This window comes from Sorex fumeus, unplaced genomic scaffold, assembly GCF_029834395.1.
Source record: "Sorex fumeus unplaced genomic scaffold, SorFum_2.1 ptg000093l, whole genome shotgun sequence".
NCBI classification, from domain to species: Eukaryota; Metazoa; Chordata; class Mammalia; order Eulipotyphla; family Soricidae; genus Sorex; species Sorex fumeus.
Window position 1 is genome coordinate 5,672,634 of NW_026606150.1, and position 24,465 is coordinate 5,697,098.

Consider the following 24,465-nt stretch of genomic DNA (forward strand, 5'->3'; position numbering starts at 1 on the left):
GCAATATATATATTTTTTTAATATATATACATGGACACTGTCACTGTCCTCCCGTTGTTCATTGATTTGCTTGAGCGGGCCCAGTAATGTCTCCATCGTAAGACTTTGTTGTTACTGTGTTTGGCATATCGAATATGTCACGGGGAGCTTGCCAGGCTTTGCTGTGCGGGCGAGATAGTCTCAGTAGCTTGCCAGGCTCTCCAAGAGGGGTGGAGGAATTGAACTCGGGTCAGCCATGTTGGCTGCGTGCAAGGCAAACACGCTACCCACTGTGCTATCGCTCCAGCCCACATGAACACATACATAATATATATATATTATATGTGTGTTTATATACATGTATATATATAAAGTAGTACCCCCCAAATATATGTATTTTATGTATTTATTTGTTTGTTTTGGGGCTACACCCAGCAATGCTCGGGGATTAGTTATTCCTGGCTCTGTATTCAGGAATCACTCCTGGTGGTGCTCAGGGGATCATATGCAATACCAGGAATCAAACGTGGGTTGGCCTTCCCCTCTATACTGTCATTCTGGCCCCAAGTGTGTGCACGCCATGTTTTAAGCAAAGCTAGCTATTGCTTTTTGTAGAGTTAATTTAACAGAAGGCATAATTGATCTTTTGTTGTTGTTGTTACCAAATATGAGGAGCCCAAAGATTTGATGGTGCTAAGAGGCTCTGTTTTGGGGCTCCACTTCATCAGACATGTTTTGTTTGTGTGTTTACGTGGGCTGGTTTGTGCCCCAGCTTTAATAGAAGCTCAGTTGTGCGTCTGTCACAAGTCTCAATTGTGATGAGATGGCCAGTGGATTGCACTGTACAGGGGTTCAGGATGGTGGTGGTTCAGTTAGGGGATCAGGCGTGGTTTTCCAGTCCATACCTAGAAAAAGTTAAGCCCTCTCTAACTTTCAGAATTTAGCTGCGATCCAAGGACACCTCCTAGTGGCCAAAAGGAAGTAGTTGGGTTGATCACTCACTGTTGCCTTAGAGTGGGGCACAGATGTTTGTGGAGATTGTTGGGTTGAGTTTATCTACAGCAGATCAGCTAATGTGATTGTCAGTCACCAATACTCCTTGCAGATACCATCAAGCACAAAGTCCCCATGTTACCCTCATCCTCAGCACTACTTCGATATGTCTATTTTTATTTATTTATTTTTTTTGCTTTTTGGATCATACCCAGCGATGCTCAGGGGTTACTCCTGGCTCTGCACTCAGGAATCACTCCTGGCGATGCGTGGGGGACCATATGGGATGCTGAGAATCGAACCTGGGTCGGCCACATGCAAGGCAAACACCCCACCTGCTGTGCTATCACTCCAGCCCCTGATATGTCTATTTCACTGGATTGTTTCCTCAGCCGTTTCCCAAGAGGTGCTGTCCTTTCTAATTAATTAATCAATCAATCAATCAATTAATTAGACACCTGGAGTTGCTCAGTGATTACTCCTTACTCTGCACTCGGGAATTACTCCTGACGGTGCTCGGGGCACCATGTGGGTTGCTAGGGATCAAATTCAGGTTGGCCGCTTGCTTGGCACGCACCCTACCTGCCGCTGTACTATTGCTCTGGCTGGCCCCTGTCCTTCCTATTTCAAGAATGGTCTTGCTTGCCCCTCTCCGCTCCTCCTTTTCTTCATCTGGAAATTTACAGCTTCTACACTCAGACTGGAGTGAATAGCACAGCGGGTAGGGCGTCCGCCTTACAAGCGGCCAACTTGGCCGACCCAAGTTCGATTCCTCCGCCCCTCTCGGAGAGCCTGGCAAGCTACCGAGAGTATTCAATATGCTAGACACAGTAACAACAAAGTCTCCAACGGAGACGTTACTGGGCCTGCTCGAGCAAATCGACGATCAACGGGAGGGCCTTTACCTTTACCTTTACACTCAGACTTGTATTTTGTTGGGGGACGGCACACCTGGTGGCTCTCAGGGGCTATTCCCGGCTCTGTGCTCAGGAGTCACCTGGTTTAATGTGGGAAGAAGCGGCTGCAGGTAGGGCAAGTGCTTCCATCCTGTATTATCTCTCTGGCTCTCTTACTCCTGTTTATACCCTTTTGTCTCCACTCCTTCCCTCATAGGCAGTTATTCAAATGTGTTGTTTGTGGGGCTGGAGCAATAGCACAGTGGGTAGGGCGTTTGTCTTGTACACAGCCGACCCGGGTTCGATTCCCAGCATCCCATATGGTCCCCTGAGCACCGCCAGGGGTAATTCCTGAGTGCAGAACCAGGAGTAACCCCCTGTGCATCGCCGGGTATGACCCAAAAAGAAAAACAAAAACAAATGTGTTGTTTGTGTTCTTGTAAGACATTTTTAGTGCATTTTTTTCCCCAATTAAAATTTTTTGTGGATAGCCGAAGTGACATCTGCACTTGTTTGTTCATTGCAGCACTCTTTACAGTAGCCAGAAACTGGAAGAGACCTGAGTGCCCAAGAACAGATGACTGGTTAAAGAAACTTTGGTACATCTACACAATGGAGTACTATGTGGCTCTTAGAAAAAATGAAGTCATGAACTTTACATACAAGTGGTACAATATGGAAAGTATCATGCTAAGCGAAATGAGTCAGAAAGAGAGGGATAGACATAGAAAGATAGCATTCATCTGGGGGATATAAAATAATAAAATATGAGATTAATACCCAAGAATAGCTGAGAGCAACACCAGGAGAATTACTCCATAACTTAGAGGCCAGCTGGGTATTCTAGGGGAAAGGACAATTCAGATAGAAAGGGGAACACCAAGTGGAGGGTGTTTGGAGGATCCTCCCAGGAGGGGAGATGCAGGTTGAAAGTAGACTGGGCTGAACATGTTCGCCACTCAATGCCTCTTTGGCTGATCACAGCGCCCAGGAGGAGAGAGAGAACAGGGGGGAATGCCCTGCCACAGTGGCAGGGGGGGATGGGGGGATGGGAGGATGGGGGGGGAGGGATATTATCCTGGTGGTGGAAAATGGGCACTGGTGGAGGGATGGGTATTTGATCGGGGTATGACCGAGATCCAAGCACAAAAATTTGTAAATCTACAACTGTACCTCATGTCGTTTCACTAATAAAAAAGAAAAAAAAAATTTTTGTGGAAATCAAATGTACAAGTAGAGATAGTTGTGAACTCCTGTGAGCCCTTTACCTAGTTTGTCAACATTTGGCTAATCTTATTTCATCCAGCCTCTCTCTGTTCTTTGATTTTGTTTCTGCGGGAGTTTTTCTGTTTGGTTTTGGTTTTTGGGTCACACCCTGCGACGCCCAAGGGTTTTCCTGGATCTCTGCTCCAGAGTCACTTCTGGCAGTGCTCAGGGCACCCTACATGGTGATGGGGATTCCAGCGCAGGTCAATGGAACGCAAGGCAAGTGCCTTAACTCCTGTATATTTCTCCAGCTATTGGCTGGAGTTTTATATATATTTTTGGTGGTGGTGGGGAGGGGATTATGCCACACCCTGCGGTGCTAAGGGGATACTCCTGGCTTTGTGTTTAGGGATCATTCCTGGTTATACAAGTGCTGGGAATTGAACCTGGGCTGACTTCATGACTGCATGCAAGGCAGGCAGTTGCCTTAACCCCTGAACTCTCTCCAGGCCTTGGCTATTTTTTTTTATGCCACACCTGACTGTGCTCAGGGCTTACTCCTGGCTCTGTGATCAGTGATCACTCTGACAGGACTCAAGGGGTGCCAGGGATCAAAGCCAGGTTGACCACGTGCAAGGCAGGTACCCTACCCACTTTACTATCATTCCAACCCCTTTGGCTGGTGTTTTGAAAAAATCTTTCAGGGGCTGGAGCAATAGTACAGCAGGTAGGGAGGATGCTTGCCTTGCACGTGGCCAACCACTGGGTATGGCCTCCCCCACCCCCCACCCCCCCAAAAAAACAGTGCATACTCAAACCCCAGGCACTATTTTGGGTTTGGGGATGTTACTCCTTGGTTACTTCTGGCTCTGTACTCGGGAATCATTCCTGGGAGTGCTCAGAGGACCTTATGGGATACCAGTGATCAAACCCCGGTTGGCCACATGCAAGGAAAAGGCCCTCCCCACTGTACTATCGCTGTGGCCCCTACATACTGTCATTTTGCCCATACCATCTTGTTGGATATTAATCCCAAGTGTTTTAGGCTTCATCAGTGAATTATCCCTTCCCCTTTTCCACCCCCCCAGAGAAGCTTACAGTGCTCTCATGAGCATTTTTAATCCCCCGAGTTTATTGTTAACCTTTCCTTTATGTCTTTTTTTTTTTTTTTTTTTTTTTTTTTTGCTTTTGGGTCACACCTGGCAATGCATAGGGGTTACTCCTGGCTCTGCACTCAGGAGTTACTCCTGGTGGTGCTCAGGGGACCTATGTGGGACGCTAGGAATCGAACCTGGGTCGGCCGCGTGCAAGGCAAACGCCCTACCCACTGTGCTATCTCTCCAGCCCCTCCTTTATGTCTTTACATCTCATTCTGTTAGCTACTAAATTCCCCAAGTCAGGCTTGGTTACTTATCAAGTCAAACCTTCTGGTGACTCTGGATTTTGTATTTCTAGTGAATTATTTGCTTTTCTCTTTCCCCCTTTAACTTGTTCATATTTTACTACAGAGCAATGCTCTTTGCTTAAACACAGAAAGACCATTAATGCTATTCTCCTAATATTTAGGAATTAATTGACTGAAATAAATTTACTCCTGGGCATCCATTATAATTGTTTGACGCGGGCTTCAGTCGCCTTAGTTCCTAACATCCCAAAAAGCTGGATCCCTCCAAGGGATCTCTGGATGGACCCAGGGCAAGCAGCAAAGCTGCCCTGGCTTTGTTATGGGACAGTATAGAAATCATAAAGCATAATCTTGATAATGACCATAATGACCTAAAAGACAGGACCCAATGGAATAGGAAAAGCTAACCCAGTCTGACAACTTAGCCTGAGATTTACAGTAAAAGCCCAGCCGGTTTTTAACCTTAGTTCCCAGAGCTTAGAGAATTAAGTTTTGGAATCTGTATTTCTTGCTTGTTTATCCAAATAACTGCAAATATTAAGAAACAAACTTACTTGTTTAATATGTACTAGCAGCAAGGGAAAGAAAAAGCAATATAGATGGAATGTTGCCTCTGGGAGACAGAATGTCTCCTTGAGTCAATCCCCCCAAAAGAATGGCCTCTATTGAAATGCTCTATCAAAAGCCTCTGTAAATGATCAGTCACACCTACAGCAGTTCTATACCTGGAGCGATAGCACAGCGGTAGGGCATTTGCCTTGCACACAGCCAACATGGCCGACCCGAGTTCGATTCTTCCGCCCCTCTCGGAGAGCCCGGCAAGCTACCGAGAGTATCTCGCCCGCACGGCAGAGCCTGGCAAGCTCCCCGTGACGTATTCGATATGCCAAACACAGTAACAACAAAATCTCCAATGGAGACGTTACTGGGCCCGCTCGAGCAAATTGATGATCAACGGGAGGGCCTTTACCTTTACCTTTACCTAAACATCCGTTGACCATCAATCGGTGGTCCCTTTCTCTTTGTTCCTCTGAGGAGGTGGCTCTCGGTCACCAATCACATCTTACCAACGGAAACCCCTCCCTCCCCACCCACACTTCCTTTTTTTTCACACCTGGCATTCTGGAGGGTGAAAGCAGTACGTCTTTGCTTCACACTATCTGCCTTTAAAGCATTGCATTTTACGACATGCTAATTAATATCATCTAATATTCATATTCACTTTCCCTTGAAATTGTTGCAAAGACATCTTTTAGCAATTGTTTTTTTCTGATACAGAACAAGATGCTCCCCATTGTGCATTTGGTAAATTTATGTAAATGTGATGTAAAAATGTGTTGTGTAGTTAACCTCTTGGGTAATTATAAGACCCTCGATGGCTGTTTGAAACATTGGGTATTCTGTTTTTGAGATTTGGGGCTACATCTGGCGGTGCTCAGGGCTCACTCCTGGCTCTGCACTCAGGGATCGCTCCTGGTGGGACTTGGGGAACCATATGGGGTGCTGGGGATTGAACTCAGGTTGGTTGCATCAGCACCCTGCCTGCTCTCTGGCCCCACTGTGGTTTTCTTTCTTACATACATACCTAGGATAATGTTTGTTTGTTAAATTTGGGGCCGGGGTTTGGGCTATACTTGGCAGTGTATGGTGGTGCTCAGGGGACCATATGCAGTTTGTTGACTGCATGCCAGGCAAGTCTGCTTGCGGGGCAGGTTGGGAGATATCAGGCTAGGCTGCATGGTGCCCCTCAGCCCTGCAGCCATGCACATCACTCTGCACACCCAAAATATCTAGATGAACCCCAAATTTCACCCCCAGTGCAACTTTTTTTTCTTTTTGGGTCACACTCGGCAATGCACAGAGGTTACTTCTGGCTCTGCATTCAGGAATTACTCCTGGTGGTGCTCAGGGGACCATATGGGATGCTGGGAATCGAACCCAGGTCGCCACATCCAAGGCAAATGCCCTACCCTCTGTGCTATTACTCCAGCCTCCCCTCCCCCCGCAGGCAATATTTAACCCCCATACTGTCTTACATCACATAGGATAACCTTTCATTTAGAAATTCGACCTAATAACAGTAATAACTGGGCCCCACCTGCTGTAGTGCTGTACTATTCCTCTGGTCCCAAATGATTTTTAATCAACTCTTGTTTTTATAAAGCTTTGGACCTTTTCTGTAAATTATCAGAGACTATTAAACCCAGCTCCTGGAAGAGAACAGCGCAGTCTCCTACCCTGGCACCTGGCTGTCATGACCGGGGCCCCTTGGAGTGGGGGCGGGTTGAGTTTCCCTCCCTGCCCTGAGCAGAGCCCCAGCAGCCGAAGACCTCTGGAACCAGCCACAGCCACGCTGAGACCACTCTCCACACGTTCTGGTGAGCCTCATGCATGAAGGAACCTGCAGAGGAACCCAGGCATGCGGGACCCGGGGCTGAGATCTCCAACTCTGCTCGGATCAGGACAGATCCCCCATCTTTCAGCAGGTAGGCGTTACACCCACCAACTGCCCCTGGCGCCATGTAATCCCATCAATGGCCAAGACCCAGAGACTATAAAACCCAGCTCCTGGAAGCGCGTGGCCACATTCACGGCCACGCGGCATTTTATTATCTAGTTCTTACTCTGGAGAAGCTGGCAGTATCCTGCCCGCACGGCAGAGTCTGGCAAACTCCCTGTGGCATATTCAATATGCCAAAACCAATAACAATGATGGGTCTCATTCCCCTGATCCTGAAAGAGCCTCGAATGTGGCACTTTCTAAAAGTGCCAGGGCTAGGACGAAGGAGACGTTATTGGTGCCTGCTTGAGGAAATTGATGAACAACAGGATGACAGTGATAGTGATACCTATTCACTATTCATGTATATGGCTCATCTTTCTTGTCAGGTGCAGTCTCCCTTTTATTAATTTACAGGATTTTTGTGTAAATTCTAGATGCTGGTTTTAAGTAGCTTTTCTTAGTCCAGTTACCTCTGTGCATGGTGGCCTTCATTTACTTGGCCCATCATTGAACAGAAATTTTTTTTTTTTTTACTTTTTGGGTCACACCCAGCGATGCACAGGGATTATTCCTGGCTCTGTACTCAAGAATTACTCCTGACGGTGCTTGGGAGACCATATGGGATGCCGGGGATTGAACCCAGGTCGGCCGCGTGCAAGGCAAACACCCTACTCGCTGTGCTATCGCTCCGGCCCCTCTTCTATTTTTTATAATCATGTCGATCAAGTTTTGTCTTCAAGTTTGTGCTTTGGGGGCCAGAGGGATAGTACAGGAGTTAAGGCATTGTAGCCCAAACCATTTTGGTCCCTGTCACAAAGATCATCAGGATCGCAGAGCCAGGCAGGTGTGATGCAACAACTACCTGCTGTTACCTCTTTCCCTCCCAAAAGAGAGGGGTAATGGTCGGAGGGTATAGATACCCACTCCTCCACACCCCTTTCTGCCCTGATCTCGTGTGTGGCCTTTCCAGGCCCAGTTGAGGGGGTCCTGGGCACAGCTTGGCTCTATCCTTGCCCCAACAGATGTAGTGGGAGTCTGTGGCCTATGATGGGCCCCAGAAAAAACGGTTGTGTGTGGTGTGTGTGTTGGTGGTGGTGAGGGGAAGCAGATTTCCCATAGAAGGCCAAGGCCAGTCCTGTTGACATTGCCCTGACATTGCCCCGAAATATCAGGCTGCACAGACACAGAAACAGGAAGGAAATTCTGCTTCTGGCTGCCATGAGAAGAGCAATCTGATCCCAGAAGCATCTATCCAAGTAGGTAATGTCTCCAGGAGTGCCACTCGTCAGCCCTGTCTGAACTCCCTGGGGAGCGGGCAGGAGGTGGGGTGACTGATTCCCCACCACAGGTGCTACTCTCCACCATCTCCCTACTGGGGTGCAGGGGGGCCCAGGGCTTCCTTACTTTTTCCTTTTCTGTATTTTGGGCCTCTGTTGGCAGTACTCAGGGCCTACTCCTGGCTCTGTGCTCAGGGATCACTCCTGGCGGGCTCAGGGACCATATGGGGTGCTGGGGATTCAACCCCGGCGTGCAAAGGCAAGCAATTTCCCCCCAAAAGACAGTGGTGAGAGTAAAGGGAGGAGCAAGTCGGGGACGGAGGTCGCGTTTATGGCCTTTCCAGTTGGGCCCTGCTGGCTCACTCCATTCGTCCATGTGTGTGTGTGTGTGTGTGGGGGGGGGGGTCGGGGAGGGCTCTGGTACAGCAAGAGGCTGCATCCCTGTCAAGCCAGCGGTGGTGGTGGGGGGGGTGTCTGTATGTGAGCATGACCACGCGCAAAACGCTTAGGGTCCCGTGGCTGGAGGTGGCAGGCGCGGGGCAGGGAGAGATGCGGAGGCAGAAGAGAGAAGCTGGGCTCTTTAATCATCGCCCTGGCTAGACCCCAGGCTGCGGCTGCCAGGAGCAGCTCCCCCTGGAAGCCTGGAGTGGTGGCTGGAGTCAGGGAGGGGGTGGGGGTCCCCGACTCCGCCCGGCAGTCTGGCCCCGGGTCCTGCGTCAGCTCGGAGAGGTTCCTGGCGGTCCCGGGGCAAAGGCCTGGATGGCGAGCTCGAGCGGCCCCAAGCCGGGGGCAGCCACTTTCCAATGGCCTGTCAGTTGTGGAGGGGGTGGGGGTAGGGTGGGGGGGGGTGCGGAGTTATCCGCACTGTGGTGGGGTGGGGAGAGGCATAAGGCTAAGGGGAGACGGAGAAAGTGGGGGAGTGAGGTCGGGTCGCCTGGGTCCCACCACCGGTCTGGAATTAAATAGCAGGAGAGAAGGGCTGCCCTCGGGGCACTGACTCCTCCCCAGAGACAGCTCTGGCGGTGACGGGGTGACTGTGGCCGTGGCCCCTAGCAGCAGGCCGCTGTCCTGACGGAGAGGAGAGCGGGGCCGTCCACAGCCCCTGGCAGTGTCCTGAGGAGGGAGGAGCTGGCCTGCGAGTCTCACGCCACCCGCCCGCTACTTGTTTTTCTTGAAGAAGCTGAAGCGTTTTTCTCGCTCTCGTTCTCTGCCGTCTTTGCTGCGCAGGACCACCGGCCCCTCGGCCCCGACGGGGGACACTGGGGGCATGGTCATGGCCCGGGTCATGCCCCGGGTGGCACTCGGCGCCACGGGCTCGTCAGGTTCCCCAGAGGCAGAGGATGCTGAGGTGATAGCGGCATTCACCACCCGCAGCCACGAGCTCATCTCGGCCTGCAGGACAGCGTGAGGAAGTGGTCAGCGGGAGCGGCTGCGGGCCGGGGCATGCGGGCCGCGGGACGGTGGGACAGGAGCTCGCATGCTCCAATCTCTTGGAGCCAAGGACCCTTTCCGACAGGAGGCATGGACGGGGGCGGGGGCGGGGGTCCTGGTTCAGGCACCTGGTGGGCCGCCTCATTCCCAAGAATGAGATGCTGAAGGTGGGGCCGGGGACAAGGGAAGGGAACGGAAGGCTCCAGGAAGGAACGGCCTGGGGGACAGGACACAGGAGAAGGGGCGCTCACCTCATCCTTGGCCTGAAATAAATATTCTTTTCCATCCTGCAAGCTGTTGGAGAGGGGGAGGGGAGAGAGAGAGGAAGAGGGAGAGGGAGAGAGAGAAGGGGGGGGAGAGAGAGAACACCTCAGGGCAGACAGCCAGACCGACCCTGTACATTCCTCAGATTCCAGCCCCTTCCCCCTGCACATTCTTCAGATTCTGGAGAGCCAGACCCCTTTCTTCCCTTGCTGACTGGCCCCTGGAACCCACTTCCTGCTCCGTCAGCTGCTGCTGGTGGGAACGGGATGTGTGTGGGATGGGTGCACCCCGCCCATACTCCCCCCAAGCAGGGGAGTGCTGGTTCTGTGACCTCCCCCCTGCCAAACTTTTCTGCTCCTAGTGGACAGCCAACAGACCCACGATGCAGCACTAGGCACCCGACCCTCCCCTGTGTGGGTGACAACAGAACCTGTCCCTCATCTGCCTCTGTCCCGCCAAGTTCCTCAGGGCCTTCACCCGCGGCGGCTCTGTGCCTACCCCAGCTTGAAGACGTGCTTGCGCTTCCGGTAATCCAAGGCCACACTGCCCTGGGCCCTGGCCAGGCTGACGGGCACCTCTCCGTGGTAGGGCACCCCAGCGCCGGCTGCCTTGGCATCCTTGTAGAAGCCCAGGCTCCCACGCCGCAGCACACAGTACACGTTCTGCCAGGACCTGGGGGCAGGTGGTGCCAGGCCTTACTACCTAGAACTCGCGAGGGTGCCCCCCTGCTGCGGACACCCCGTCCCCGCCCCACCTGGCCCAGGAAGCGCCGGGCACCTGTTGGCAGCCTTCTTGCCAAACGACTCCATTTCCTGCTTGCGACACAGCATCCCCTCCATCTGCTCCTGGGCAGACAGCTCCGGGCCGCGCTGGGGCAACGTGCCCATCCGCGCCGACTCGGACCTGCTCTGGGGCATGGTGGAGGGCGCCGCGCCCCGTGTGTGGGGCGGCCGCTCCCCCCGGGGCCCGCTGGCCTCTCCCCCGGTGCCGGACCCCTGTGGGGAGGAGGCTCCGTGTCAGGGGCGCTGCTGGGAGCGTCCCCCACTGACTTCTAAGCCTGAAGGGCCCCGGCTGGCCTTCCTGCACCCTCTACACTTCCTAGAGCCTCGGCCCCCTCCCACCCGGGGTCCCCCACTCCTCGGCGTCTCGCGGGGAGCCCCCGTACTCCTGGAGAAACTCACAGTCCCTTCGGGGAGGCTGCCCTGCTCAAGGGTCTGCTGTTCCAACTGGGGCTACAAGGACAAGAGGCTGTAAGAGGGGATGAAGGGGGCCCAGTTGGCCGGGGTGCAGGGCAGCGGGGCTCACCTGGGGGGCCTCTGTGTCTGTACAGACACCATTAACGCTGGCGGGCGTGGACGCTGGCAACCGAGGGTGGCTTCTAGAAGGGTAGAAGGTGACACGGGGCGCAGTGAGTCCTGGGGTGGTTCTGCTACCCCCCCTCCCCGCAGCACCCTGCTCTCACCCATCCCTGGGGGCGTCGGGGGCCTGGCCATCCACCAGTTCCCCTGCGGGCGTTGCGGCAGTCTGGGCTGGAGGAGGGGGCTGCTTCCTCCGCTCCTCCTCCTCCCTCTTCCTCCTCCGCTCCTGCTCCTGCTCCTCCAGCTGTCAAGAGAGGTGGCGGTCAGCGCGGGGAGGTGTCGGAGACCCCAGGCACGGCCACTTGGCTGATGGGTGGGAGTGGGTAGGGTGCGGTTCCGGGTGAAGGGGGTGGGACGACCCCCGGCGCGGGTTGGGGGGGCATGGGACTGGGGCGGGCGGGCACCCCGGGGTGCTGTGGCCCTCACTGCGGTCAGCTTCTCCAGGGCGCTGAAGCGCTCCTCCCAGGCCACCGCGGACTTCTGGAAGGCCTCGTGCCGCTTGATGAGGCTCTCCACCTCGTCCACCGTGCAGCCCAGCTCGGCGCTGCGCACCAGCGGCTCCTGGCTGCAGAGCCAGGCCTCGGCCATGCCCGCGTCTCTCCCGAACACCAGCACCTCCAGCACTGCGGGGGCAGGGGGCACGGGGGTCACGGTGGGCACGGGTCGGGCAGGCACCCGGGGGGCCCAGCGGTGGGCGGGAAGGAGGCTGCCAGGATCCCCGCCCCGGCACCCACCGAGCTGAAGCCAGTCCATCTTCTCCTGCCACTTGTCCGCCGTCTCCTGGCGCCGGGCCTGCAGCTGGGACAGCTTCTCGGAGATCTGGGGGGGTGGGGGGGCAGAGGGACGGTGAGTGACAGGCCCTGTCCTGGGGTCCGAGAGGGAGGAGGGGTTTCTGATTTCGGGAGGCGGCCTGTGGGGGGAAGGTGGGGAGCCGGAGCGCCCTGAGCAGTGCTGAGGGGAGACATGGCTTCTGGGCAGCGGGCGGCGCCAGGCCCCACGTACCTCCTCGGCCGCGTAGTGGCCCCGGGCGAGCAGCCCCTGCCCCATGTCGATGCAGGAGGAGAAGCGGTCAGCCCTGGCCTCGATCTCGGCCTTGATGCCTTGGTGGTTCTTGATGACCAGGTCGGCAGATGACACGTCCCTGGAGGTGCAGAGCCCGCGTCAGCGCTGCTGCCCGGCACCTGTGTCCCAGCCGTGTCCCTGGGGTCCCCCGGACCTCACCGGGGCCGTTCCTGGGCATCCATCTGCAGGTTCACCCCGTCCATCCAAAGCATCAGCTCCCGCACGGCCTTGAAGAAGCGGAACTTGTCTGTGGTATCCAGCAGCAGCTGGCGGCGGGCAGTCGAGCTCCCCTGCAGCTGTGCCCAGGCCTCGGCCACGGCCTGCATGTGCCGGCCGATCTCCTCCGCCTTGTCTCCCGCGTAGGCCTTCTGCAGCCGGACGCCGTCGTCCTGGACCTGCTGGACCTGCAGGGCCCAGAGCCGAGTCAAGGAGCGGCCGGCCCCCTCGGTCCTCAGCACCCGCCCCCCCTTGCTCATGATACCCACTGGGGACGCCCATGGAGGAGCGAAGGGTGAAAGGAGTGGGGATGCGGTACTGTGTCACCCGCCACGGGCAGGGGCTCAGCTGGGGCCACTCTTTATTTTATTTTTTGCTTTTTGGGTCACACCCGGCGATACACAGGGCTCTGCACTCAGGAATTACTCCTGGCGGTGCTCAGGGGACTACATGGGATGCTGAGACTTGAACCTGGGTCGGCCACGTACAAGGAAAAATGCCCTACCTGCTGTGCTATTGCTCCAGCCCCTGGGGCCACTCTCTAAATGGGCCACCTGGCTCAGTGGCTGAAGTGCAAGGTCATGAGTTCCAAGCCCAGGGGTACCCGTATAGATGGAGGGAGACCCTGACCGGAAAAGCATCTACAAGATGGGCTCAGGGTTTATGAAAGCGTCCCAGAAACTGTGAGGCCCTGAGCTTAGTCGCCAGTGCAGGCTCCGGTGCTGTCCTGAGCATCTCACATGAGGGACCCGGGGAGGAAAACGAGCATGGGTTCCACATGCCTGCGGGGGCTGGGACTGGCAAGCTGGCGGGTGTGAGGGTGAGGAGGGATGGGCCGATCTGTTCCCATAAGAGTCTCCAAGTCAGAGGGACCACTAGAACACGGAGGGACGCCCAGGAAGGCTTGTGTGACTGTCCTTCCAGAGACGTGTCCCTGGGACACTCCTTTTCTGTGTCTGTTTTAGGGCCAAGCTGACAGTGCTCAGGAGTTACTCCTGGCTCTGTGCTCAGGAATCACCCCTTGCAGGGCTAGCAGGACCCTCTGTGGGATTGAACCAGGGTCAGCTGCAAGCAAAGCGAGTGTCCAGAGCTCTGGCTCGGTCCCTCCCTGGGCCCCTCCTAACTCCCGCCCTGTGCCCTTCCTACAAGCTTCCCGTCTCTGGCGGGCTCAGACCTGGGCGCTGAGGGCCTGAATGTCGTGCTCGAAGGCGCAGTGGCGGCGCTGCAGGGCCTCGGCGCCGTTGAGGTCGCGGCCGGCGCCGTCCGGCAGCTGCTGCTGCTTCTGCTGTACCCGGGCCAGCGCCTGGCGCGCCCCGTGCAGGAAGTGCTGCAGCTCGTGGGCGGCCGCCAGCACCTGGCCCCGCGTGTCCAGCAGCTCGAGCAGGTCGGCCCAGGACTCGTTGAGGCTGTCCTTCCACTCGGCCACCGTGGCGCGGGCGGCGTGGCCCCCGGCGATGAGCCCATTGGCCAGTGTGTTGGCCCCGTCCACGCGCTCCTGCCCGATGGTGCTTGTGTCTCGGGAGAACTCGCGGAATTTGTCCCTGAGCATCTGCGGGGGCAGGCCGGGAGACAGAGTGAGCGAAGCTCTCGCTCCAATTTTTTTTGTTTTTTTTTTTTTTTGCTTTTTCTTTTTTTGGGTCATACCCAGCAATGCACAGGGGTTACTCCTGGCTCTGCACTCAGAAATTACTCCTGGCGGTGCTCGGGGGACCATATGGGATGCCGGGGATTCGAACCCGGGTCGGCCGTGTGCAAGGCAAACACCCTATGGCTGTGCTATCGCTCCGGCCCCATTCACCCCAACATTTCCTTGCCCGTCGGCCCTCAGACATGGAGAACAAAGACCCGTATTCAGCGCCAACGGGCGTCCAAACCCACAAACTGCGGCTTCCTTGCCTTCCCGTGAGAGACTGGAGGGTCCTGGTTTCCATGTTGGCCCCCCGGGACCTCCCTCGGGCTTAGTCCTTCAAATGAACCCCCAAGCCCACGAGGGGATGCTGTGCCCCGTCTGCACTCACTGTCACGTGCTCGTAGTCCTGGCCCAGCTCGTGGGAGGCGGCGACCACCTCGCGCTCCTGGATCCACTGCTCCAGGTCGTCCAGCTCCCGGCGCAGCTGGCACAGCCGCAGGTGCTCCTGCAGCCGCTCCCGCCGCTCCCCGGCCAGCTCCTTCAGGCTGGCGTACAGCTTGTCCACCTGGGCTTGGCGGATGGACAGCCGCGTGCTGCAAGGGGGTAGGGGGAGCCAATACAGGCCACTGCAGCCGCTCCCAGTTCTCTCCCCACCCACCCTCCACCGCTCCAGGGGCCCTGCCTCTCTGGCTTTCTTTTTTTTCCTTTTTGGGTCACACCCAGGGTGGCTCTGCACTCGGGAATGACTCCTGGCAGTGCTCGCGGGACCCTATGGGATTCCGGGAACCGAACCCGGGTCGGCCACTTGCAAGGCAAACTTTTGCCTTCCCTGTTGTATTATAGCTGCAGCTCTGCCTCTCTGGCTTTCTAGAAGGTTCTGTCTACATGTGGTGCTTAGGTAAGCTCTGCCCCGGGGACTGTGCCCACCTCTCCGGGTGCTCGTGGTCGATCATGTCTTGGCTGCTGGCGGCCAGCTGGTGGACAGTCTGGGCATAGTCAGCCAGGGCTTGCTCCAGGACTTGGTGCTTCTTCACTTCGGCCTGGGCGCTCAGCTCGTCCTGGGGGCAGGGACGGGGGGCGTTGGCCCAAGAGGGAGGGGGCGGGAGGAGAGGCAACCCCGGCCCCGCCTCACCTTGGCCTTCTCCTGGCCCATCATGTGCAGCTCCTGCTCGCCCATCCAGGCCTCGGCCTCGGCGGCGTCGCGGTAGAACTGCTGCGCCTGCAGGGCCTGCTCCAGCCGCTTGCCCCGGAGCTCCAGCTCGTGGCTCAGGCGCTTCCACATCTCCTGCAGTTCCGCCAGCTCCGGCCCGGCTGCGGCCACCCCCAGGGCCCGCTGACGCTCTGTGAGGTCTGCGATGCGCGGCTCGTGGCCCTGAATCTCCTTCTGCAGCGTCTGCCCAGGGCAAGAGAGGAGGGGACCGTGCAGGGTCACTGGGGAGATTCCTGCGAGCACCCCACCCCACCTTGAGCCCCTCTGGCTACACCCCCAGATTCTTCCAGTTTCTTCCCTCCAGCCCCAATGCAAAGGCCATGCCCCCGCTGCCTCCTGGCCTCCCAGGGAACCCACCCGAGGGGAGGAAGGGGATCCTGAAGCCGAGAGCCAGAGAAAGCCGCAGGAAAAGGCCAGTTCCCAGCTGGACCTCTTCTTTAGCCCTTCACCTGTGCCTCACCTGGTTTTTCTTCATGAGGAGCTGGACACTGGGCAGGTCCTTGCCGTGCTCCATGGAGCTGGCCATGGGGAGCCGCTCTGTAACCCACAGCTGGAGAGGGAGGAGGGAAAGTGAGAGGGGTGAGGGGCTGCTGGTCTGTGTGATCTGGGAATGGTCCTCTCGAGATGAAAGGGTCCCTAAGAGTGTTCTAGAACAGGGCTTCTTAAACTTCCAGCACTCATGGCCCCTCATGCCCAAGAACCGTCGCATGGGTGACTGTGGCCAGAGGATTCAAGATTGGGTTGACCTGAATTAATATTCGGTTTCTGCACATTCAGAATTTTTTTTTTTTTTTTTTTTTTTTTTTGCTTTTTGGGTCACACCTGGTGATGCACAGGGGTTACTCCTGGCTCCGCATTCAGGAATGACTCCTGGCGGTGCTCAGGGGACCATATGGGATTCTGGGAATCGAACCTGGGTCGGCCGCGTGCAAGGCAAACGCCCTACCTGCTGTGCTATTGCTCCAGTCCCCAGAAATCTTTCAGTGTTGCCAAATTTTTCTCTATTTTCATGAGGCGCCTCCCAATTGGTGTTCAAGAGGTCTGGGGGAACCCACTCCTTGATTCTTGCTTGTTTGGGGGCCACACCTGGTGGTGCTCAGGGCTGACTCCTGGGTCTGTGCTCAGAAATCACTCCTGGACCAATATGTTGCTGGGGGGGGAGGGGTGTCAAACCTGTGTTGGCCTCACGCAAGGCAAGTCCCCTGCCCACTCTCCCACTATTCTATTGTTCCAGACCCTTTTGCGATTGGTCAAGCCTGCCTTGGGCCACCCTGGCGATGCTGGGGTGTGGGGAGGGGGGTATGCAGAGCTGCACCCAACACTCGTGGTGCCAGGAATCGAGTTGCTGTACATTTTCCTGGCCCCTGCTGCCAAATTTCTGATGCCCCCCCATTCACCGACGGAACCCCACCTGCTCAAACTGCCCCCGGAAGTGTGGATCAAGGAGCGAGAGTTTAAACATGTTAGAGTGCTTTGGGCTGAGCCCCACATCCGCGCTGGGGACTCACAATCTCGTCCTCCACGTCGCGGTGCAGCTGATGCCGCTCGCGCGAGGCCTGCAGCCGCTGGCAGCGCTCCTTCATGGGCTGGCACATGGCGCGGAACTTCTCCTCCACGACCCGCGACTTGCGCTCCACCTCGCCGGCGCCCTGGTCCTCCTGTTCCAGGGCCTTGGCCTGCGCCTGGATGGCCTCCACCTCCTTCTCCCGCACGGCCATCTCTCGTTCCAGCATCTGTCCCGGAGGTAGGAGACGCGGCTCACACATCTCCATCCCACTGGGAGGACATGCTGGGCCATGACGCTGGTGGTCACTGTGGTGGAGCCCCCAGGGGAACCTTTCCTCGGGGCTCCTTCAGACCATCTCAGGGTTTAATACAGGTGAGGCTGCAGGGAACGTGGTAACGATCCGCCTGGCAGCCTCACGTCCACATCCTCCTTCCTGCTGGTGAACCGGACCCATTGTAGGATAAGGTCCTTCAGGCCACTGCTGCAATGCTAGGCCCTGCCAGCAGGGGGCAATGGTGGGCTACCCCAATACAGGGCTCCCTCCGACAGTTCTGGGCCTCCAAGTTTGTAGGGGTTCCCCTAGAAACTTCCGGCTGGCTGGTGCTGGCTGACCAACTTCAGATCTGCCCTGCCCACGCTGGCCCAGCCAACGTCCCTCCACCTGTCCTTGCCAAGAGGTCTGCCTGGCACCACCCCACAGCCCCATCCACATTGTAACTATTGCTACATCCTTTTGCTTTTCTGTGGAGCTGGGAAGACCTAAGCCAGCCCCCTGCTGGTGTTTGGAAAGCCTGGCATGCCACCACCCTGCTCATCGCGGCATCAACCCTTGAAAGGTCTCCCATGTCCTGGGAGATTTAAATCTGATAATTTACAGAAAACGTTTTTCCGATGCCTAGTTCGGGGTTTTCTGTCCCTGTTGGTAGTCTCTGCCACTTTCCCCAGCAGGTGTCTTTGACGTTTCAATCTACACTGATGGACACTCTGAGGAGTGGCAGTCAGGCCCTTCCGGTCCCCCCCACCCCCCGGGCTCCCGCTCACACCTGCTGCTTCTTGAGCAGAATGTTGACGCTGGTGAGGTCTTTGCCGTAGTCGTCCGAGTGCAGCTGGGCCTGCAGGCTCTCCAGCCAGCTCTCCAGGGCCGAGCAGCTTTGGGCGAACAGCTCGGCGCGGTTGGCGTCGAACAGGCTGCGGGCTTTGGCCTGGGTGGTGCTCTCCAGCTCGTCCCAGCGCTGGTGCAGGTCCCCCAGCTTCTCCGACACCAGGGCTTTCAGCTCCGGCTTCTGCAGGCTCAGCTCCCGCCCTTCCTGGGAGTGGGATGGAGAAGGTCTAAGAAGGGCGAAGCGGTGATTCATGCCAACAGAGCCAGATGGCTGAATGCCAGGGCTGGAGGATGTGGTGTGGCTTGGACCCTGTGGTGCCGGTGACCAGGGACCATCTGGGGGTGCTCTGGGGGCCTGTGGTGCTGAGACTGAATTGGGTGATTCAAGAATTGGATGAATCTATGGTATGCACTCTAACCCCTGGGCGATTTAATTAATTTATCTATAACTATACTAGGGCTGGAGCGACAGCACAGCGGGTAGAGCGTTTGCCATGCACGCAGCCAACATGGGCAACCCGAGTTCAATTCTTCCACCCCTTTCGGAGAGCCCGGCAAGCTACCGAGAGTATCTCGTCCACATGGTAGAGCCTGGCAAGCTACCCGTGACGTACTCAATATGCCAAACACAGCAACAACAAGTCTCACGAAGGAGACGTTACTGGGCCCGCTCGAGCAAATCAATGAACAATGGGAGGACCGGACTGTGATAACTATACTAGGAGGTGCTCTGGGGTCACTCCTGACTGTGCTCAGGGAACTGTGAGGTGCTGCCTTGGGCTCCTTGTATGCCAAGCTCTCTCCCTGGCCCCGGAGGCTATGAACTTTGCAGCCCAGAGCAGACGAGGCCCAAGTTCCAGTGTGCTCTGCTCCAAAGTTGCATACTTTTCAAACACCCACCCGAGGGCCGACGCCGCCTCCTCCTCCTCCTCCTCCTCCTCCTCCTCCTCCTCCTCCTCCCCCCTCCTTCTCCTCCTTTTCCCAGGCACGGCCACATCCCTCTCCTCCTCTCCATGTGTCCCGGAGTGAGTCCTGCCTGATTAGCGCTCACCGACTCCCAGCGCAGCCCCGCCCTCACCTGGTCAGTCTCGGGGTGGCCCCCCTGTGCTCCCCATGCTAAAGGACATGTTTGAGGGGTGAGGGAGGCTGGTGTCTGCCCTGTGCACAGGCAGGCCCAGGCCGCGGACTCAAGGCTGGCACCGAGTAACAGCCCACACCACCTGCAGCCCTGCTCATGAGGACGGCCATCTGCTCCCAGACAGGCCCCATTTCACACCTCATCTCCCTCAGTGCTGGTACGGGCTCTGCCAGTCTGCATCTCTCCCCCCCAGCTGCCTCCCAGTCCTTAGGGATCACTACTGGCGGTGCCTGGGGGAACGCAGGGGTTCTGGAAACACGAAAGGTAATATAGTTCCTCACCCACTGTATTGTCTCTCTGGCCCTGAATAAAGTTTTATTGGAACACAGCTGTGCTCGTTCCTTTCTGTCCTCCCTCCGGCTGTCTCAGGGCTCCAACGACAATGGGACAGGCAATGGCAGCAACTCTGGCTCTTTACAGAAGTTGGCTGACCCCAACCAAGGGGTCCCTGTTGGCTCTCCAGCCCAGCTGAGCTGAAGCTGGCCTCTACCAACCCACACTTCCTCTGTAGCCATGTCCACCGTGGCCCCTCACTTTCCACCCTGGAGCCTGATGCCCAGGGCCTCACGACAGCACCGTTTTCTGAAGCGCCAGCCCGCAGGCTCTGTCCCTGCTGGGCCCTCTCCGCTCACCTTGTCCACCTTGTCCAGCCAGTCCTTGTTGGCCGCCAGCTCGGCCATGAAGGCCTGGTGCTTCTGCCACTTGGTGTGCAGGTTGCGCGCCTCGTCATAGGACACGTCCTGCGCCGTGAGCATCTTCTCGTCGATCCAGAGCTTCAGCTGGGAGGGCGGGGGACAGCGGGGCTGGGTGAGCCCGGAGAAGCGGCCTCGGGGGCAGAGGGGCGGGCGCGCGGGGGCCGTGGGGGACACGGGCCTCACCTCGTGGCAGTCCTGGATGAAGTGCTGCTGTTCCCTGTTGTCACGCAGGCGGCCCAGCAGCTGCTGCACGGCCTCCTGGTTCTTCTTGTGCCTGTAAAAACGGTCCTGGTGAAGCCCGGGGCCTTGCGACCAGGGGGTGACCCTCATCAGCCTGAGTCCTCGGACAGGACACTTCTGCGGGACCACTACAGGCCTGGGATGAGACCCCAGCCTCCGGCTACCAGAGGCCTTTCGTCGCCGCTCCCAGCCTGCACCCCACACCCCGCCACCAGCACTGTCTCCTCCTCCTCCCTGATCCCCAGCTCTGCTTCTCCCCCCGTGCTGGGCCTCACACCGGTGAGCCCGCTCTGTCCACCCGTCCCGTCCCCTTGTGGGCCTCGTCCGACCTGCTCCCGATGGAGTCCGCCTTCTCCTGAATCTTCTCGGCGTGGATGTTGCCCCCGGACACCAGCTGGCGCCCGGCCTCCAGCAACCCGCGGATCCGCTCCCCGCTGGCGTCCATGGTGCTCGCGAAGTCCTCCAGCTTCTTTATGGTGGCGTCCGCGGCCTGCAGACTCCCTGGCATCTCCGTGTGCGACAAGGCGTACTCCTAGGGTGGGAGAGGGGGCACCCGCTGGGCTCACAGCTGGAGGGGGTGGAGGCCCGCGGTGGCTCAGAAGACCCCTGGGAGCTTTCCGTGCAAATCCTCGCCTGCCCTTTGGAACTGACTCTCTAGGTCCCCTGCCAGTTCTGGTCCGTGCCATTTGCAGCTTACGGGACCCCCGAGGGACCCCTTGCTCCCCGCCCCTGGCCCGGGCTGGCTCTCACCTGGCTGCTCAGTACGCTTTCCGCCTGGCGCGCGTCCCGCAGGAAGCCCTGGAAGCCGTGCTCCTGGGCCAGGCGGCCCTGCCGGCTCTCCCACATGCGGCCCAGCTCTTCCCAGCCCGTGCCCAGGGCTTCCAGCCGCTGCCGCAGGAAGAGGCACTGGGGGTCGGCCTGGTCGCGGGTCACCTCCTCGCCCAAGGCGCGCAGCCGGCTGTACTCGCTCTGGGCCCGCTCCACCTCTCCCCGCAGGGCGGCGTGCTGGGCCAGGAGGGCCTCGGCCTCGGGCAGGGTGGCCGGTTCTTCCTCCGAGGCCACCGCCGTCTGCGTGCGCCCCAGCCAGGCTTGGAAGTCGTCCAGGCTGCGCAGGAAGTTCTGCAGCCGCCGCGACTCCCCCAGCGACTCCTCGCGGCGCCGCATGGTGGCCCGCAGGTCCTCCCAGCCGGCCTGGACCTCGGCGAGCCGGGCGTTGATGGCCGGCGCCTGGGCAGGGTGGCCAGTGGCCAGGGCGTCTGCCTCTCGCGTCAGCTCGCCCACGCGGGCGGCGATGGCCTCCAGGTCCCGCTCCGTGCCTGCCAGCTTCCGCTGCAGCGCCAGCACCCCGGCCAGGTCGTTGCCCAGGTCCTGGGTGGACTCGATGACCTTGGTCTTCTCCCGCATCCAGGCCTGCGTCTCGGTGCACTCCAGGTGGTAGTTCTGGATGCTCAGGGCGGAGGTCAGGGCCGCCTTCTTGCCGTCTGCCAGGGACCGGAACTGCTGCCACCTGGGAGCAGAGAGAGGGCTCGGGGTCCCTAGGGGCTCCTGCCTGGAACCTGGACAGCTGCAAGCTGCGTCTCTCTTCCTTGCTACAGCCTCTGCCTCTCCTGGCTTTTGCGGCTACCTGGGTGATGCTCGTGGGGGGCCAGGCCGAGCGATAGATGCAGTCTGGGGTGCCCGCGTGCAGGGCCCACCGGAAGCCCCTGGAGCTGTTTCTCCAGCTCTGCTGGCTTGCAAAGGCTCCCCCCGGCTCCTCTCGTGCAGGAACCAGCTTCGCAGACTCCCTGTCCCCCCCTCCCCAGCTCCACCCCCCTCTCTGAGCCTCGCCCACCCCTCACCCCCCACTCCAGCCACCTGTGGTTGAGCTGCTGCTGGGTGGTGACGATGGTGTCCCTGCTCGGGGGGTTGGCCTTCAGCAGCTGCTCGGCAATGTCATTCACCGCGGTGATGCGCGCCGCCAGGGCGTTCATTTCGGGCTCCAGGGTCTCAAACCTGAGGGGATCAACAGGGGTCAGCTCCCGGGACACCCCCAGAATTCCTCTCTGGCCTATTGTTAGGTGCCTGGAAGTTTCTTGGGATGTGGGGAGGATAGGGGGCAAACAAGACCCGCCCCCCAACGACTGCTGTCTTCTCTCTAGAGTTGGCTGACCAGTGGTCAAAGGGAACAATCAGGAGCCCTGGCGTGAGGACCAAGTCCCAGAGAACGGAGAAGCCCAGAGCTGATACCGGGATGAGGCTTCCTAGAGGAACCAGCGACCAGAGCAGAGCATAGACGGAGCCACGGCGCATGCAAGTGGGGGCAGGGTGGGGAACCCGGGGCCCAGACTCTTTTTTTTTTCCTTTTGGCATTGTGGGTCACACCCAGCAATGCTCAGGGGTTACTCTTAGCTCTGCACTCAGGAAATTACTCCTGGTGGTGCTCAGGGGACCATATGGGATGTTGGGGACTGAACCCAGGTTGGCCGCGTACAAGGCAAACGCCCTCCCCGCTGTGCTATCGCTCCAGCCCCCAGACTCTCCTCTTGATTGTTCTTGTTTTTCTTTTTGCAGGAGGGATTTAGCCCACACCCGGTCACGCTCAGGGGTTCCTCCAGGCTCAGGAATTACTCCTGCTGAGGCTTAGGGATGCCCGGGATCGAACCTGGGTCGGTCACGTGCAAGGCAAGCGCCCTACTGGCTTTACTATGGCTCCGGCCCCTGATGTTTTCACATTTTTCATGAAAACACAAACAGGACAGCTGCCAAGATACAATCCCAGCGGGGGCTGGGGTGCGGCACCCTCAGGCCTCCAGGGGGCGCCCTGCCCGGGACCCACCTCTGCTGCACCACCTCCAGGTCCTCCAGGCGCTCAGGCAGGGTCAGCCCGTTGAGCCACTGCTCCTTCTCGTCCACCCACAGCCCGCAGGCCCCGGCCTCGCTGAGCATGGTGTAGAGCGCCAGCGCTGCCTCCAGGGCCCGTGCCCGCTCGCCCGCCCGGGCCTGCAGCTCCTCGTAGTCCCGCTCCAGCGCGGGCACCCGGCCCTGCACCTCGGGGGTGTGGCTCAGCGCGGCGGGCAGGGCGGCCGCCTGGTCCCGCAGGGCGTCCAGGGTGGGCCGGTGGCCACGGATCTCCTCCTCCAGGGCCCGGTGCTGCCGGGCCAGCGTCTGGGTGGAGAACTCCTCGTGCCCCAGCTCGGGGCTGGACACCAGGCGCAGCGCGTCCACCAGCCAGGCCTCCATGTCGTTGGCATCCGCCTGGAACTGGTAGAGGCTGGCGGCCTGGGCCAGCCGCTGGGCGCGCTCCTCGGCCAGGGCCTCCAGCCGCTCCCACTGCGCCTGGAGCTCAGCGGCGCGGGCGGCCGCCTGGCTGGCCCCGGGGTGGCCCTCGGCCACCAGCTGCTGGCCCTGCTCCAGCGTGAGCTTCAGGGGCCCCAGGCGGCCGCTCATCTCGCCGCGCAGGGCCGCATGCTTGCTGAGCAGGCGCAGGACCCCGGTCAGGTCCCGGCCCGTGTCGGCCGAGGCCAGCAGGTGCTGCTGCTCCCGCACCCAGGCCTCGGCCTCTCCCGCCTCCCACAGGAACCGCCACAGGCGCCGCGACTCCTCCAGCCGGGCCCGCCGTGCCGCCGCCAGCTCGCACAGGGCCTCGTAGCTCTGCTCCAGGGCGGCCACCCGCTCGGACACCAGCTGCGGGTCACACGGTTTGTACTCTGAAAAAGCCCAGCCCAGGAGAGAGAGCTGTCACCCAGCCCCCCCCCCCCCCCCACGGCCACACCCCAGTCCCGGCTGCTGCCCTCCCCCCGCAGGCTGCACCCGTCCACCACCACCCCCGGCCCCTCCCTTGGCCAGAGCCGTGCCCCAGTTTCACCTTTGCTGGGGTCGGAGAAGCGCAGGGCTGAGGCGCACACGGCCCGCACCCTCTCGGCCTGCACGCCGATGTCGGCTTCCACCAGCTCGTGCATCTGCAGCAGGTCCTCCACCCCCGCCAGGTGCTTGCCCAGGTCTGGGGACTGCAGCCGGCCCTGCAGCACAGGCCGCGGTGAGTCCCCTGCACCCTCTCTGTCTGTGGGCACCCCCAGGCCTCTCCACAACCCTCTCCCTGCAGGAACAGCTCCCGGACCAAATCCTGCTCCGTCTCCCCTTCTGGGCCCAGAATCACTGGGTCCTTGAACCCGACACCCTACGTCTCGGCCCTCAGACCTCCCAGGCAGCTCACAGTCCTTCTATCATAGTAGTCAGACTGACCTTTATAGTTGGTTTTTGGGCCATACCTGGCAAGGCCCAGGGTTATTCTGGGCTGTGCTCAGGGGACCACGTGGGATGCTGGGGATCAAACCTGGGATGGCTGCGAGCAAGGCAAATGCCGTACCTGCTCTG

At 58.7% G+C, this 24,465-nt stretch overlaps 1 protein-coding gene across 4 annotated transcripts in view; it reads right to left on the reverse strand.

Annotated features, from left to right (window-relative positions):
* Positions 1 to 9,087: 9,087 nt before the first annotated feature.
* Positions 9,088 to 24,465, reverse strand: part of SPTBN2 (spectrin beta, non-erythrocytic 2) — a 37,696-nt gene continuing 22,318 nt past the window's right edge. For 3 of the 4 annotated variants that reach the window (XM_056131920.1, XM_056131922.1, XM_056131921.1), the window contains exons 13-37: positions 23,957 to 24,110; positions 22,928 to 23,798; positions 21,967 to 22,104; positions 20,863 to 21,619; positions 20,442 to 20,644; positions 20,056 to 20,146; positions 19,810 to 19,956; positions 17,981 to 18,244; positions 16,939 to 17,163; positions 15,891 to 15,980; positions 15,353 to 15,613; positions 15,148 to 15,278; positions 14,609 to 14,813; positions 13,765 to 14,139; positions 12,534 to 12,778; positions 12,315 to 12,453; positions 12,047 to 12,131; positions 11,739 to 11,935; positions 11,417 to 11,556; positions 11,260 to 11,332; positions 11,136 to 11,186; positions 10,732 to 10,949; positions 10,453 to 10,626; positions 9,942 to 9,984; positions 9,088 to 9,651 (exon numbers count right to left, since the gene is read on the reverse strand). In XM_056131920.1, coding sequence (XP_055987895.1) covers positions 9,418 to 9,651; positions 9,942 to 9,984; positions 10,453 to 10,626; positions 10,732 to 10,949; positions 11,136 to 11,186; positions 11,260 to 11,332; positions 11,417 to 11,556; positions 11,739 to 11,935; positions 12,047 to 12,131; positions 12,315 to 12,453; positions 12,534 to 12,778; positions 13,765 to 14,139; positions 14,609 to 14,813; positions 15,148 to 15,278; positions 15,353 to 15,613; positions 15,891 to 15,980; positions 16,939 to 17,163; positions 17,981 to 18,244; positions 19,810 to 19,956; positions 20,056 to 20,146; positions 20,442 to 20,644; positions 20,863 to 21,619; positions 21,967 to 22,104; positions 22,928 to 23,798; positions 23,957 to 24,110 — 5,511 coding nt within the window. In that variant the 3' untranslated portion in view covers positions 9,088 to 9,417. The remainder of the gene's footprint in view (positions 9,652 to 9,941; positions 9,985 to 10,452; positions 10,627 to 10,731; positions 10,950 to 11,135; positions 11,187 to 11,259; positions 11,333 to 11,416; positions 11,557 to 11,738; positions 11,936 to 12,046; positions 12,132 to 12,314; positions 12,454 to 12,533; positions 12,779 to 13,764; positions 14,140 to 14,608; positions 14,814 to 15,147; positions 15,279 to 15,352; positions 15,614 to 15,890; positions 15,981 to 16,938; positions 17,164 to 17,980; positions 18,245 to 19,809; positions 19,957 to 20,055; positions 20,147 to 20,441; positions 20,645 to 20,862; positions 21,620 to 21,966; positions 22,105 to 22,927; positions 23,799 to 23,956; positions 24,111 to 24,465) is intronic. The other variant, XM_056131923.1, reaches the window with a different exon arrangement.